The following is a 15,068-nucleotide window of genomic DNA, read 5'->3' as shown; positions in this document are numbered from 1 at the left end:
GCAACCAACTTCTGCTGACTCATTCGATAATCACATCTCACGCCCATAAACCAGAATCATGGCCAACTGGGCACCTGGAGGCCAAGACAGAAAAAGAGATTTAATCCATTCCCACAATACAGCAAGGGTTGTCAGCCCAGGCCTTGGGACACCCACCCCACACATACAAATGTGGTTTTCATTAATGAATAATGCATGAGCTAAATTTGCATGTTCTGCCTCCATTGTGAATATCCTGAAAGCCTAACTGGTTGAGAACCACTGGTCGACAGCATCAACAACCCTCTTCCTGGCGACTGGGGAGTCAACAAGTCAGGTTTTCAGGATATCTTCAATGAATAGACACCACTCAGGATTTTGTAGACTTCAATCATATTTCCCCATAGCCATCTCTTTTCCAAGCTAAAGAGCCCTAACATCTTAGCTTTTCCTCATATAAGAGGAGTTCCATCCCCTTAATCATTTTGGTTGCTCTTCTTTGAACCTTTTCTAATTCTGCTATATCTTTTTTTGAGCTACGGCGACCAGAACTGAATGCAATACTGAAGGTGAGGTCACATCATGGAGGGGTAAACTTGACAGAACTATACCACTACACATGAATCGGCTGGGTATATCCCCTCCCCCCCCCTCGCCATAACTTCTCCCATTTTCTATTCAAAGGCAAACTAACTTCTAGTAATCCCCTGGGGAAACTCACCCAGACTTTACTCCACACCAGTTTCCCCAGGGGTTTATAGATAGATAGTTTAAACAATAACATAAATTCAGGATATGTTGAGAACTCTGAGGACTGGAGTTGTCTGCCCCTGGCTTGAATAAAGATCAGTATCATAAACTTATACCCAGTGATTGTCTATATTTCATCTCCGTCACTGCCTACTTACTGGCACCTGGGCTCCTGATCTCTCTGGTGAGTACAAATCCCGTTGTTTTTGCAGAATCCCCTGTGACACAACGAAGTGCACCTGGCACTGCCATTTCTCTCATAGATGCAGTCAAAACCCACAGGACATTGCAGCAGATCCCTGCACAGTTCTGCCTGTTTCTCTAGATTAAAAAAAAAACAGATATATGAAAAGTCAGTTCCTTCTGTCTCTCTACAGGACACCAGCAGAATCATCAGAATATATGCTCAAGCCAGGTTTCATAGGTACATAGAGCAGCTCATGCCAGTGGGAGGGAATTGTAGGGAGCCTGTGTGTTCACTGGTTCCATTGACCCTTGTAAAAGTGCGGGACTCTTACCATAGGGCAGCTGCATTGTGTAGTCCTTTCAAGACACCTCCACGGATGGATGGACAAGTACTTTGAAGTCTATGCAAATAGTTACACAAAAAGCTCCTCAGGGCTGTACTATTACTACTTCTAAATTACAAGTAAATTATGCACTGTCACCAACATCATAGCAGTGGCGTAGCCACAGGTGGGCCTGGGTGGGCCGGGGCCCATCCACTTAGAGCTCAGGCCCACCCAACAACAGCACATATTTAGTGCTAGCTAGTGGGGATCCCAAGTTTGCCAGCTGAAGACCTCCCCCTGATGGTGCTGAAAACACTGCTCTCCATTTCAGCAGTCTAAGCTTCCTAAGCTGCTGATACTGGCCTCATTGCATTGGGAGGGGGAGGAGAACACTTGGTGCCCACCCACTTCTTGACTAGGCCCACTCAAAATCTGCTGTCTGGCTACGCCCCTGCATCATAGGCAGAGGTGACTATATATAATTCTGTGTCCGTGTTTTCCCCTTTATGTGGGGAAAAATCACAAGAAAAGTTCGTATTTGCATGTTGAAACATAAAAGTTGCATCAAAAGTGGGGTTGAGATGACTAGTGGTTAGTGCAGTGGACTTTGATCCTGGGGCACTGGGTTTAATTCCCATTATAGCTCCTTGTGATTCTGGGCAAGTTACATAACCCTCCATTGCCCCAGGTACAAATAAACTGCTTTGGATGTAGTTGCAAAATCCACAGGAAGGTATATCAAGTCCCATTCCCTTTCCCTTTCTCATATATTGGGCCAACAGGTGACTAATTCTGCCACGTTGAAGAGGAGACAATAGTGATGTCAATTTATTACTTTCCTTTCATTAGCTTATGATTCAATTGCCATCGTTAAGTTGTGTTAGTCTGTTGTCAACATGAAGCAAAGTGATTTGTTAGACTGAACCATCATTATGAAATGCTTTGCCCTGTACTTTTACATGACATTAACAATAACTTGAAGCCTTGACTACTCAGTGTTTAGAGCAGAATTACAGTTAAAGTGGTTACTGGCTTGAATTCATATAGATTTCATGATAATTTCCTGTGGGAACGAGAGGGAAATCTTGCCCTTTAATATCAGGTGCCATATATGTATGTTATATATATATGTATAGAGAGAGAGAGAGAGATGGCCCTGGGGGACTTCTGTCAGGTTAGCCCCCCTGAATCCAGATATGTGCCTGAGGGGCTGTTACACAGTAATACAGTGAGACTACCTCTAGGGCTCAGAGATGCCACTTTTGATTACTTCCTGTATCTGGATGGGTGTGTCTGTCTTTCCCTATGTGTATGTGGTGTGAATATTTCTCTCCCTCTGCGCCTTTCCCTCCATGTGTGCCCGCCTCTATCTGTACGGTGCTGCAGAGATCTGTACTGGGATCGGTGCTATTTCAAATATTTATAAATGATCTGGAAAATGGAACAAGTGAGGAGATTAAATAAGCAGATGACACAACACTATTCAAAGTTATCAAAATGCATCTGGATTGTGAAAAATTGCAGAAAGACCTTAGGAAACTGGAAGATTGGGCATCCAAATGGCAGATGAAATTTAACGTGCATAAATGCAAAGTGATGCACATTAGGAAGAATAATCTGAATCAGAGTTACCTGATGTTAGGGTCCTTCTTAGGAGTTAGCACTCAAGAAAAAGATCTACTGAAATCTTCTACCAAAAAAAAACAAATACGATGCTAGGAATTATTAGGAAAGGGATAAACAATATTATAATGCCTCTGTATCACTCCAAGGTGCAACCTCACCTTCAGTATTACGTTCTATTCTGGTCACTGTATCTCAGAAAAGATATAGCAGAATTAGAAAAGGTTCAAAGAAGAGCAACCAAAATGACAAAGGGGATGGAACTCCTCTCGTATGAGGAAAGGCTAAAGAGATTAGGGCTCTTCAGCTTGGAAAAGAGACAGATGAGGGGGATATGATTGAGGTCTACAACATCCTGAGTGGTGTAGAACAGGTAGAAGTGTATCGATTTTTCACTCTTTCAAAATGTACAAAGACTAGGGGACACTCAAGGAAGTTACATGATAACACTGTCCTCTTTAGGGTCATCAGCCCTGGGAGATCTTGCCTCTGTCTAGCAGCTTCCTTATTGAGGAAATACTAGGTGAAATACTTTATGTTTGATGTTTCAACACTGATGGAAAGACTTCTGTTCATACCCTCAAACAATTACAACAACCCAGTAAATATCCATTATAACTTCTGCAACTACAGTTCTTTAACACAGTCTATAACCCCTCCCCCCCCCAACAATGGAGTGGGATATTTCCCCTTTCACTTCACCATACGAACCAAGTCTAGAATTTAATGTCTTGCTGTTCCTTGTGATTGGATGTATATGTGTATTGGGAAGGGGGATTTATGAGGTGGGGGGCTGTTTGTACATGTATGAAGATGTATGTTGGAGGGGAGGCATGGTAGAATGTCTCACAATCTTAAGCACCTCTCTCTAATCCATCAGTCCCCAAGATCTTTCCCTACCCAACTCCAAATTGTCTCCCTTCTTCCCTGCTCCCACACTTGCTTATTGACTATGTCAGCAGCTGCTTTGCCCTCCTACACATCTCCAACCCCTATTTGCTCTTCATTCTCAACCCACTCTACTTCCACTCTCTACTATTCATTCATCCCTTCCCCACTCCACAGTTCACTTACCCCACATGCTTCTTCTCCTCCTTGTCTCCCTCACACATTGGCCATAGGTTCTCTAGTTCTACCTTTTACCCTTCTTCCACATGTTCTCTTTTTCTCACCTCCTGTCATCACTCCTCACTCTACAAGGTCCCTCACCTCCATGAATTTTTTACCACTGTACTCAAGCCTTCTACTCTACCTCACCCTCCTGTTCTTTCTCCCTCCTAGGTCTGCTGCTAACTGGCTAAGTGGCTGCAACCAGGGGCATAGCTACATGGGGCCATGTGGGCCTGGGCCCCCGTAGATTTGGTCCAGGACCCCCCTCCCACCGTCAACCTGCCATCAACCCGCCGTCATCTACCTTTGCTGGCGGGGGACCCCAACTCCCGCCAGCCGAGGTCCTCTTCTTCCTTCGTTCTGTTGTTGTATGTGCAGGACGTCAGACTCAGAAACAGAACAAAGGAAGAAGAGGGTCCCCCGCCAGCAAAGGTCAGCGATGGTGGGAGAGGGTTGGCGGCGGGAAAGGGGGGTCGAGAGGGTCGCCGGCGGGGGGGGGGGTCAAAGTTGGTGGTGGTGGCAGTGGTGGGAGGGTCGGCAGCGGAGGGGGGGGATAAAATGTGCCCCCCTCACCTCAGGCTCTAGACCCCCCTCACCTCGAGCTCTGGACCCTCCTCCCGCCGAAGTCTGGCTACGCCCCTGGCTGCAACTAAGGATCACACAGCATTGAAGCTGTGGCTTTTCTAGGTCTTTGCCAGAAGAGCCTGGGGTCCCCACTGGCACCCTTTCTTTTCGTTAAAAGGTTGCTCTTCCTCAGTCAGTGGGGCTCACGTTCCTCACTGTCTCTTGACGCCAAAAGTGTCCTGGAGCACCCCCTAGTCTCAGTGTCCTGAGCAAGTACCTAACAGTGCGGACATCTCACAGTGACTCAGGAAACATGTCCTCTTTGATCAGTTCCTTTTTCACATCTTAGAAGCTTGAGGGGGGGAGGGGAATAGAGATGCTGGACACCTGTTTTATGTTCTAATGCTTGTCCAGCTGCGTCCTAAGGGATTTTCTGAGAGGGGTTTTCTCACTGTGCAAAGGAATGTAACCAATGAGCTCCATCTTGGATTAGAGATGATGATGGTGACCCCTGTGCCTCCAGACCATGTCCTCCTCATAAAACACGTCCTGCAGTCATTTGTAGTCAGCACAGATGATTAAACCTCCCTGCTAGGACAGGACTTTTTCTGCTAGAATCTCACCTCTATTGGTTCCAAACAAAATTCATTGACAGTATGGGAGAGTTGCTCTGAATTATCTAACCCCTAAAAGAAGAGAAACTTGTTAAATTTGAGGTTTCTTCTCTCAGAAAGCGGAATTCATCTTTTTAGGGAAGGTGCCCAAAAATTACAATTCAATATCAGAAATAATGTAAGTTGAAATGTAATCGGTCCATGCAATTGTGTGTTTCAAGTGTTCACTCACCTGGTATTGAAAGGCTAATTACTGTAGAATTAGCAATTGTTAAGCCTGATTTGATTAATTTTGGCAGCCCTGTCATGTCCAGCGTAGACTGAAAGTCTTTCAGCATCACCCTGAAAACCTCCACACTGAACAGGGCGTTGTATTCAAAAACCACAGTCCCCTTCCTGCCAGAGAAGGAGAGAGAGCAAAGAGCAGTGAGAGAACGCCCACCTGCAAATTTCCAGAGCACACGGGGAAAGAAAGATAAAATTCATATAATGCTACCGTTGCTCCTAGTGTTACACCCCTGTGTCACTAACAGTTTCCTTCCTAAAAAGTTGAAGAGTGTTCGCCATAGCTTTATCATCTGGTGTGGACCCAGGGTGGAGGAGGTGAGACGTGTCCTACGAATCAGTCTGTGGAGAATGAGGCTGCAGGTTCCAATTCAGGGCACCAATGAGCAGATAATTATTTCATTCATTTATTCTACCAGACCATTGATAGCCCCACCCCTAATTAGTAAACAACCAAGCTCCACACCTACATCACAATCCCATAATCAAAAAGCAGAACACAATAAAATCATATCTCCCTCTTCCCAATCTGATCCCACCAACTAAGACATGTTAGTAAGTCAGGTGCTCAATATTCAAAGGTCGTAGTCAGCAGTTTCTATACAAGCAAACAACAGTTTTCAAATAATATTTCCATCTATTCAGTGCCAATTTCCAGATAGTGAGCAGAGAGAGTGATATTTACCCAGTATCTGTGATTAAACTGTACGGATAGTTCTATGGATAGCAGTAGAGTAAGGTGGAAAACCTTCACTCTGCTTCAGCACGATCTGCATTGTACCTGGACAGTCTGTAAAATGTTCAAGTAGCAAATGCTGCAAATTCATTGTTTGCCACTTGTACCTATAGTGGTTGCTGCTATACCGTTAAATGGTTATTTCTTAGGCCAGAATACACAGCTAAACAGAGAAACACCTCTATATGAAGACCAAGAAAAAGAAGTAGAGCGTGTGACACCAGCTTCAACACAAGGAGTGTCTATCACGTCCTTTATTGCACCAAACAGAGACCCGACACGGGCCGTATTTCGGCAGTAAGAACCGCCTACCTCAAGGGTCAAAATACAATATCTGTTGTAGAATTAATTAAAAATCAATGGTGCCCAAAAGGGAATTGTATTGAATAGACAGATTCCAAAGTTGTGCCAAAAAACGCCTTGACACCAAAATCGCCAGTGTAGCAATTGCAAATGTTTTTTTGCACAGCTTTGGAATCAGCTTCTTTCTTCGTTTCTTAGGCCAGTCCTAATCCTGCCCCTTTGCCACGTGCACATTCCTGCATTTTACACATGTATATCCTGGCTTTGGAAAATCAGGATTAGACATATACTATGCAAACATCTAAATGCCAGTTTATGCACTTCTAAACGAGTACCATACGCTTCTGATATTCTGCTTATAAAGCATTACTACCTACCTGATCTTCAGCAGATCTAACCGCTTAAAGCCAGGCACCAACTTGTAAAATGGAAGAACCTGAAATACGAACAACAACTTGTTACACAATGACCACCTCTACTGCTCTAGAACAGGGCAGATGTTGGCAGTTAAGAACCATTTTGCAGGGCCGGTTTTAGACATGCTGAAGCCCAGGGCATAAATGAAGGAGGAGGCCCCCAATACCAGCTCCTTCCTGACCCCTCCCCCGATTTCCCCTCCACCATTACTATGACACATAAAACAACTTTAAATGACTTCTTCACACACAAAACACAGACAGACCTTCTCAAATACAGAACAAGGGATCACAAATTAGAAATATGAACACCACAATGGAACTGGGAACCCCAAAACTGAAACTCGGCAAGTACTGCAACACTGGAGAAAAAGAGAAATGCACTTCATCTTGTACTGAACACAGTGGCATAACCACAAAAGAGGGGGGCTTAGACCCCCCCAAAATTAACATCTCTCTTGCTGTGGCTGGTGGGGCTCCCTAAGCCTCATCTGCTGATAGACCACCTCCTTCCCCTCCTCATGTCCACTGACAAGAACTCTCCAAGCTCTGCAGCCAACAGCAGTATTTCAGAGCTGCAGCTGTCAAACCCGCCCCCCCCCCCCAACACTTGCTCAGCTTTCACGCACGCATGAAAACTTAACATGTGTGGTAGTGGTGGGGGGGGGGGCAGAGTGGCAACTCAGGGATATTGCCACCAGCTGCAGAGTCTGGAGATTTCAGGCTGCTGGACTGGAGGAGGAGGTCTTCAGTTGGTGGGACTTAGGAATCCCCGCCAGCTCAAGCATTTATATTTTGTTTTTGGATGGGGAGAAAATATGGTGTCCACCCATTTTGTGCTAAAGCCTCTCCACCCCTCAAATCAGCCAGAATAGAAAACCCATCTGTGTTGCACATATCCCAAATCTAACATATTCCAGTTAATAAATTCAAAGTAAAACACTTTTTCTACCTTTATTTTCTGGACATTCTGAGTTTTTTTCCCCACATCTTGGTCCCAGTTTTTTCTCTTTCTGCTTTCTTGTCTGTCTTCTGCTAATTCTCTTTCCAGTTTCTGCTGTCCATTTTTCTTTTCTTTTCTCTCATTCCATTCCCTCACTACAGCTGTCTCTAACATATTGATTTTTCCCTTTCAGCTTTTTCCTCCCTTTTTCTGCCTCTGGCCACTCAAATTCACTGTCTCTCACACCCTTCTCCTTGTTAATCTTCAGCTCTCCCATTTCTCATCTCACTCCTTTCCCAGCCTCCTATCTTCCTTCCATCTACTCCTCATTAGCACAATTTCACCTCTGTACTCACTATTCTCTCACACTCATCTTCTTACCACTGCCCCCCCCCCCTTGACCTCTCCCACTTGGGAACCTTCAAAAAGATACAGGATGGAGTCAGTCCAGAGGGCGGCTACTAAAAATGGTCAGTGGTCTTCATCATAAAGCATATGGGGACAGACTTAAAGATCTTAATATGTAGACTTTGGAAGAAAGGTGGGAGAGGAGAGATGTGATAGAGACATTTAAATAGTTATGCGGCATAAATGCATAGGAGGTAAGTCAATTGAAAGGATGCTGTAGAACGAGGAGGCATAGGACGAAGATACAAAGCAATAGCCTCAGAAGTAGCCTGAGGAAATACTTTTTCATGGAAAGGTGATGAATTCATGGAGCGTCCTCCCAGTGGAATGGTGGAGATGAAAACAGTATCTGAATTAAAGAGAATTTGGGACAAGTACATAGGATCTCTGAGGGAAATAATAGGGAGAGTAGATGGTCCATACCAGCCAGTAGTTCTCAGTCTACAGCAGATGGTAGGTGTAGTCCTGTGCAGTCTAGATCTGCTTGAGGCAGTGGCGTAGGAAGGGGGGCGGGAGGGGCGGTCCGCCCTGGGTGCACGCTCGGGGGGTGCTGGCCCCGCTGGTTCCCTGCTCCCTCTGCCCCGAACAGGTTACTTCCTGTTCCGGGACAGAGAGAGCAGGGAACCAGCGGGGCCGACGCAGCTCCGAGTGACGTGCACTCGGGGTAGATCGGCCTCCCGCAGGTAAGAATGCGGTCCGGGGGGGTTCGCTCCAGAGGGGGGGTGCGCCACAGAGGGGGGGAGGGTCATGCCGTGCTGCACCTGGGGGGTGTGCAGCGGCAACCCGCCCCGGGTGTCAGCCCTCGCTACGGCACTGGCTTGAGGAAGGCCTAGTCAAGGGCTGTTTCAGCCCTCTTTGGACTTAAGGATTATTAAAAAGAAGGAGAAGGAGAAGAACCTGCCTCCTAATATGAAACATTAAAAAAAATCTAACAGACTGGTGAGACAACATTTCCCTCTGCTACATCCCAGTTGGCTCTGCCTTATTAAGCCACATCTATTCAAAGGGTCAATAATTTGTCTTTCAGAATAGTCTCTACCATTTTGCCTAGCAAAAGCATCAGACTCAATGGTTTGTAGTTTTCCAGGCCACCTCTGTAATCCTTTTTAGAGACTATCATTATATTGGACTCCCTCCAATTCTCAGCTACCAGAGCTGATTTGAATGATAGGTTACAGATTAGTAGTAATAGGTCTATAAGTTTATGTTAGAGTTTCAGAACTGTGGAGTGTACACCAGGCCTGGTGATTTGCTATTCAAGATCAGAATCCTGCTCACCAAGGTAACCTGACTTAGTTCAGTGGTAAAGTCCTAGTTTTGGAGTCAACAGCAGGACCCAGATTCAAATCATAAGGTACATAAGCATTGCCATAATGGGACAGACTGAAGGTCCATCAAACCCAGTATCCTGTTTCCAACAGTGGCCAATCCAGGTCACAAGTACCTGGCAAGATCCCAAAACAGTACAATACATTTTCCCCAAGTCCATTTTAATAATGGTCTATGGACTTTTCCTTTAGGAAGCTATCCAAACCTTTTTTAAAACTAACTGCTTTTCTGTGGCAATTAATTCCAGAATTTATTACACGTTTGGAAAAGTGGGTGGTGAAACCATGAAGAATACAGAGAGTGGGCAACGTGGAGCTTCAGGCATGGAAGTCCCGTGTAAGACTTTACTCATGTTACTTTACCTCTCTCTTATGTTTGGTTATATTTAACATACTAGAAAAGTCACACTGGCTCATATGGATTACAGATCATGCTTAGAATATGAAACTGTGACTGATACTTGGAACTATATCACCGAAAACATTATTCAAATTGTTGAAACTGTATCCCTCATACACAGAAAAACCTTTTCTAGCTCAGAAGGACAGAAGCCAGACTACGCATGTCTTGAGGTCACTGAGAAATGATGGGAAGTGACATATGCCAGTGCTACAGCCACAGAGAAAACATGGGGAGCAACAGAAACATGTCCAAATCTGATATAAACCACGCTATACGAACCGCCTCCTGAAAGCTCAGAGCTAGCTTCTGGTACTCAAGGGATTCTGGATTTTCAAAACTTGGAATGAAGTCCTTTTCCAAAATCAATCTGCAGGTAACAAGCACGACATTCCCTGGAAAAGAAACACCAAACATTACAGTGGTAGTAGCCAGACTACATTGAAGCTTTAAGAGTTTAATTTTGCACCTTAGCTATAATAAAGGTGAATATGTAAACAGGTCTGGTGTAGGTGGTCTAGGCAAACTTTCAGCTTTGAACCCCCTCCCCAATGATCTTTCATGAACCTAGGTCCCCCCTCCAAGATTTGTAATAATTAAAAACTCAACAATCATGATTATCCCATCACCCATCCTAAAATAAACCTGCAAAAATGCACAGATAACATCACATTTAAATATTAAACTTTGTTTGTATGTACATAGCTAATGAACACAATTTCCAAAAAACATTTAGCTTGATAAATGGGCTTTTTGAAAATTGCTCACTCTCTCTTTGGGTGTAGCTATAGGCTGATGCTTCTTTGAGTTTGTGGCTGTCAGGGTCTATTGTTTTGCTGCCCCCTCTCTGCAGGCAGAAGTAACTACTGATGGCTTTTTGAGTTTGAAGCTGTCCTACTTTGACCGCAGCTGCTTCTTGCTGTCCCCAAGAAGCAGCTGCTTTAGGTGATGGTCTACTTGCCTCATGGTTAAGCCAACCCTGAGTGGAAAGCAGCAGAATTAATGCTCAAACCTTACAGTCCTGACCAGAAGATTGCAACCAGACAACCAAAAAAAAATTGGTTTTTCATAATTTTAAATAGTAGCAAATTCTGTCCAGTACCTATTGGTTTCTTGAAAGTCATCTATTCAAAATTTGACTGGGCAGACTTCTACAATCTATGCACTGATCCTGGCTGGACAGATTCAGCTTCAACAGCTGGAGAACAAGGACAGGGCCAGGCAGACTTCTATGGTCTGTGCCATGAAAATGGCAAAGACAAAGACAAAGAAAAGTCCATTGAACATTATAAAAAAACATTTTGTGTGTGTGTGGGGGGGGTTGCCGGGTTCTTGAAGCCTGGATTGGCCGCTGTCAGAGACAGGATGCTGGGCTTGATGGACCCTTGGTCTTTTCCCAGTATGGTGGTGCTTATGTACAAATCAAGTTCAAGTATACGTATGTAGTATCGCATCATACCTTATACTGAGTTTATCTCGTTGGGCAGACTGGATAGACCGTACAGGTCTTTATCTGCCATCATCTATTATGTTACTATGTTACCATGTATTACTTAGTGCCTGTCCTCACGAGCTGATTCTGTTTTTTTACCACCTGTCTTGCTGTTGTTTTGTCTTGCTTTGCTCAGTTCCTGTGCTAACGAGCTGATTTCATTTCTTACCTTGTCCCATAGTGAAAAGCCATTTCCGTTCCTTGCTGTATGACACTGGTGATGCTTCTACTGGGCCCCGATTTATTTTGTGATGGCTATTGGTCATCTTCATTGAAGGACCCTTTCAGCTTGTTATAAAGTGCAAATTCATAAGTTGACACCCCTTCAGTCAGCCATTATATCGAGGGGGGTGGGGAGAAATTTGGGGAATCTGCCTCCATGCCTAGAGGCAGCAACATGGTTAAATTCACCACAGTCTCTAATAGGAGCCGGCTCTGTGGGTGCTTGAGCATCCCCAATATTGAGAAAATACCTTGTATATGTCCAAGGAGGGGTTATTTCCACTGGGCTTAGCACCCCCAACAATTTTGAAAAGTTGGCTCCCATGGTCTCTATTATGTATCTACTGGACTGTGGATTTTCATATCATGAAAAATATAGACACGCAGGGGGCGTTACAGATTCTGCCTGTCAGAAACAGGTGATGGTGATCTCGTTTGCTTCTACTACTACTACTATTTAGCATTTCTATAGCGCTACAAGGCATACGCAGCGCTGTACAAACATAGAAGAAAGACAGTCCCTGCTCAAAGAGCTTACAATCTAATAGACAAAAAATAAATAAAGTAAGGAAATCAAATCAATTAATGTGAACGGGAAGGAAGAGGGAGGGTAGGTGGAGGCGAGTGGTTACAAGTGGTTACGAGTCAAAAGCAATGTTAAAGAGGTGGGTTTTCAGTCTAGATTTAAAGGTGGCCAAGGATGGGGCAAGACGTAGGGGCTCAGTAGTAGGTAATCTTGTGGCTTGGAAAGCTCTTGCAGTTTGTAGAACAAGTGTCCCACCCCTGTTTGATTGACAGTAGTAGTGAAACCCTTTGGAGGGAAACTCTAGGAGGTATAAATACTAAGCTCAGGAGGAAGGTGATTATCTTTGGCTCCCGATCCCCAGCCATTGGATCGTTTTTGCTAATGGATAAGGAAAGGGTTTCTGGCTACCCAAGCCTGAATCTGCAGAGGGAAGGAGAGCTGTGCTTTTAATAGAGCCAACAAAAGCTGTGGTAAATGGTGCACACATGGAACCTGGAAAAGAGAACCAGCTCTACACTTTGCCTGCACGCGAGTAAGGGGAGAAAAAATAAGGCCATTATGCCTGAAAAAAACACCACAACAAAGAACCATGTAGAAGCAAGACCATTGGGGAAAGTGCCTATGTACTTGCAGGCTCAGGGAGCATTCAGGCTAAAAGAGGTTATCAATAGAAATCAAACAAAATAAAACATGGAAAAAAAATAAGATGATACCTTTTTTTGGACATAACTTAATACATTTCTTGATTAGCTTTCGAAGGTTGCCCTTCTTTGTCAGATCGGAAGGGCAACCTTCGAAAACTAATCAAGAAATGTATTAAGTTATGTCCAATAAAAAAGGTATCATCTTATTTTCTTTTCCATGTTTTATTTTGTTTGATTTCTATTGATAACCTTAAGAGTGGACTAACACGGCTAACACACCTCTCTACTTAGGCTGAAAAAGGAGTTACATAGCGGCTCCCCACCGGGGAAGCAGCATCACAAAGAGAGAGAGATAAGCTATCAAGACATCTTCCTGTACCTTTACCCATGCAGAAAGTTTACAGGGAAACCCAATTAAAGAAATTAAGTATGGAGACTACCTTCATTCTACTTGTGACTGTAAATAGTTATGCATTGATCTGTATGTTTCCTCTTGAACACACAAGTTTTACAGCTACTGGCCTGGACTGCATTATTAAATGAGATGCGTGTGCTGTATTAGTGCATTTTGTGGTGCCTTATGGCCTCTCAGTTTGCTGGTCCTGGCTCTGACCTTGCTAAGAGTCCTAAAAAAATACTTAATTTAACCCTTTCAGTTCTAGAAATATTGACATGGACTGGGCCTAGCACTTTCTATTGTTCAAGAAGACCCATCCAACCCCATGCTTCTGAGGTTCAACAATCACCAATTTGTTTCTGTGCTTCTACCTGACATCATGGTGATAGGACAGTATAACCCTGTCTTACTGGTCTTCACTTTCATCACAAGCAATAAACATTTGACAAATAGCAATGGTTTGGTATTGAAATCCTACTAACCTTTCAACAGTGGGGGTTGATCTTCCATAACAAAAGGCCTTTGATTTTCATCGAGTCTCTCAGCAGATGTGAAGTATGGAGACTCTGTATAACTCTCACTCTCTATAGTGGGAATTAATTTTGTTATATGAGGATCAACATTTCTTTCCAAATCTGGTCTCTCAAAGTCAACAAAAATGCATTGGTGTCCCAGAAGATGGGTGAAATCCTTTTCAGTCTGGTTTTCTGTTTCCAGTGTTACACTGACATTGGCAGTACTCTGAAGTGTTTCTAGGCTTTCCACAGACGGGCTTAAGAACATCCCCAGAATTTGCAGTACTGCTATCTTCTGGTATTTTTGTAGATGTTTTAGACTCTCTCCACTTTGTGTTAATCTGTAAAATCACGAGCATTGTTGTCCATTGACTAGTAATATCCTGTATATTTCAGGTGTTGATATCATGGTTCTGTTAGTCAGGTATACAATGCAGTCATTGGATTTGATAATAAAGTGGAATGTGTAGTAAATTTTGGTGGAGAATCACTTGTGGCTAGCTGTGGTGGAGAGTGACTCACTGACATGGTCACTTCTTCTGACCAAGGATCACCTGATGAAGTGGGTCCATCTGGTGCAGAAAGGCTTCTGGTAATTTCTGATGGAGAAAGATTTACTGAAGTAAGTTCTGATAGGAGTTTATTTGCCAAGGTACTTGCCTCTGTCCATCCTTGACCAGCAGAAGCATTTAGTACAGTTGAGGACAGTTTGGTATATTCTGTCTCAAAGGAGACATCTGAGAAAAGAGCAGAACCAGAAATATTGTTTCCTACAGACAAACTGAAATTAGTATTCCTTTGAAAATCTGTTGATGTCTTAGCTGAAGTTGGAAATTCAGAGACCTTGAAGATCCTTGTTGTTGAATCCCTGACAGTTGTGGGTTTGAAGAGTGAGTAAAGGACAGAATGAGGTGTCACCTGCTGCTCAATATATGAACGAGAAACTCCACTAGTATTGGAATGAAGATCAAAAGATGACATTGAAAATATGTCTTTGAGATCGTCATTAGACTCTTCTCCTGTACTTGTGTCCAGTTTGTTTTCTTTCTCTTTTGGGAGACCTTGTAACATAACTTCTGGTATCACTAAAGTGGAGCATTTTCTGGGTTTAGCATTTTCCATATTGTGGTGAGACGAACTGAATTAATGAGGGGCTTAGAAATGTTTAAGGTATCCAGCATCTCAGAAATAGATGTAGGTGATAGAGTGTTGGTAGCGTCCACTGGTTTAGTCAACCCAGCTTCTTCAGTTGACGTTATAATCCATTTTGTAGTCTGCAGTTCTGGATTTCTGGGTGAAGA

General features: G+C 43.7%; 1 protein-coding gene across 1 annotated transcript; it reads right to left on the bottom strand.

The window, feature by feature from the left end:
* Positions 1-37: 37 nt before the first annotated feature.
* On the bottom strand, positions 38-14,035 carry LOC115475908. The gene is made up of 6 exons (XM_030211977.1): positions 13,735-14,035; positions 10,254-10,366; positions 6,854-6,912; positions 5,385-5,548; positions 888-1,050; positions 38-74 (listed from the first exon to the last, which is right to left on the bottom strand). The coding sequence occupies exons 1-6, from the start codon at positions 14,033-14,035 to the stop codon at positions 38-40; spliced, it is 837 nt and encodes a 278-aa protein (XP_030067837.1).
* Between the last annotated feature and the right edge of the window lie 1,033 nt (positions 14,036-15,068).

This window comes from Microcaecilia unicolor, chromosome 8, assembly GCF_901765095.1.
Source record: "Microcaecilia unicolor chromosome 8, aMicUni1.1, whole genome shotgun sequence".
Lineage (NCBI taxonomy): Eukaryota > Metazoa > Chordata > Amphibia > Gymnophiona > Siphonopidae > Microcaecilia > Microcaecilia unicolor.
This window is presented reverse-complemented; position numbering and strand designations above follow the sequence as displayed.

Excerpts from the sequence above, each read along its gene's own strand:
- LOC115475908 (XM_030211977.1), bottom strand. The coding sequence starts at position 14,035 with ATGTTCTTAAGCCCGTCTGTGGAAAGCCTAGAAACACTTCAGAGTACT. Across the intron at positions 5,549-6,853 it reads TTAGATCTGCTGAAGATCAG|GAAGGGGACTGTGGTTTTTG; the intron begins GTAGGTAGTAAT and ends CTTCTCTGGCAG. Across the intron at positions 1,051-5,384 it reads AATTAGCCTTTCAATACCAG|AGAAACAGGCAGAACTGTGC; the intron begins GTGAGTGAACAC and ends TTTTTAATCTAG.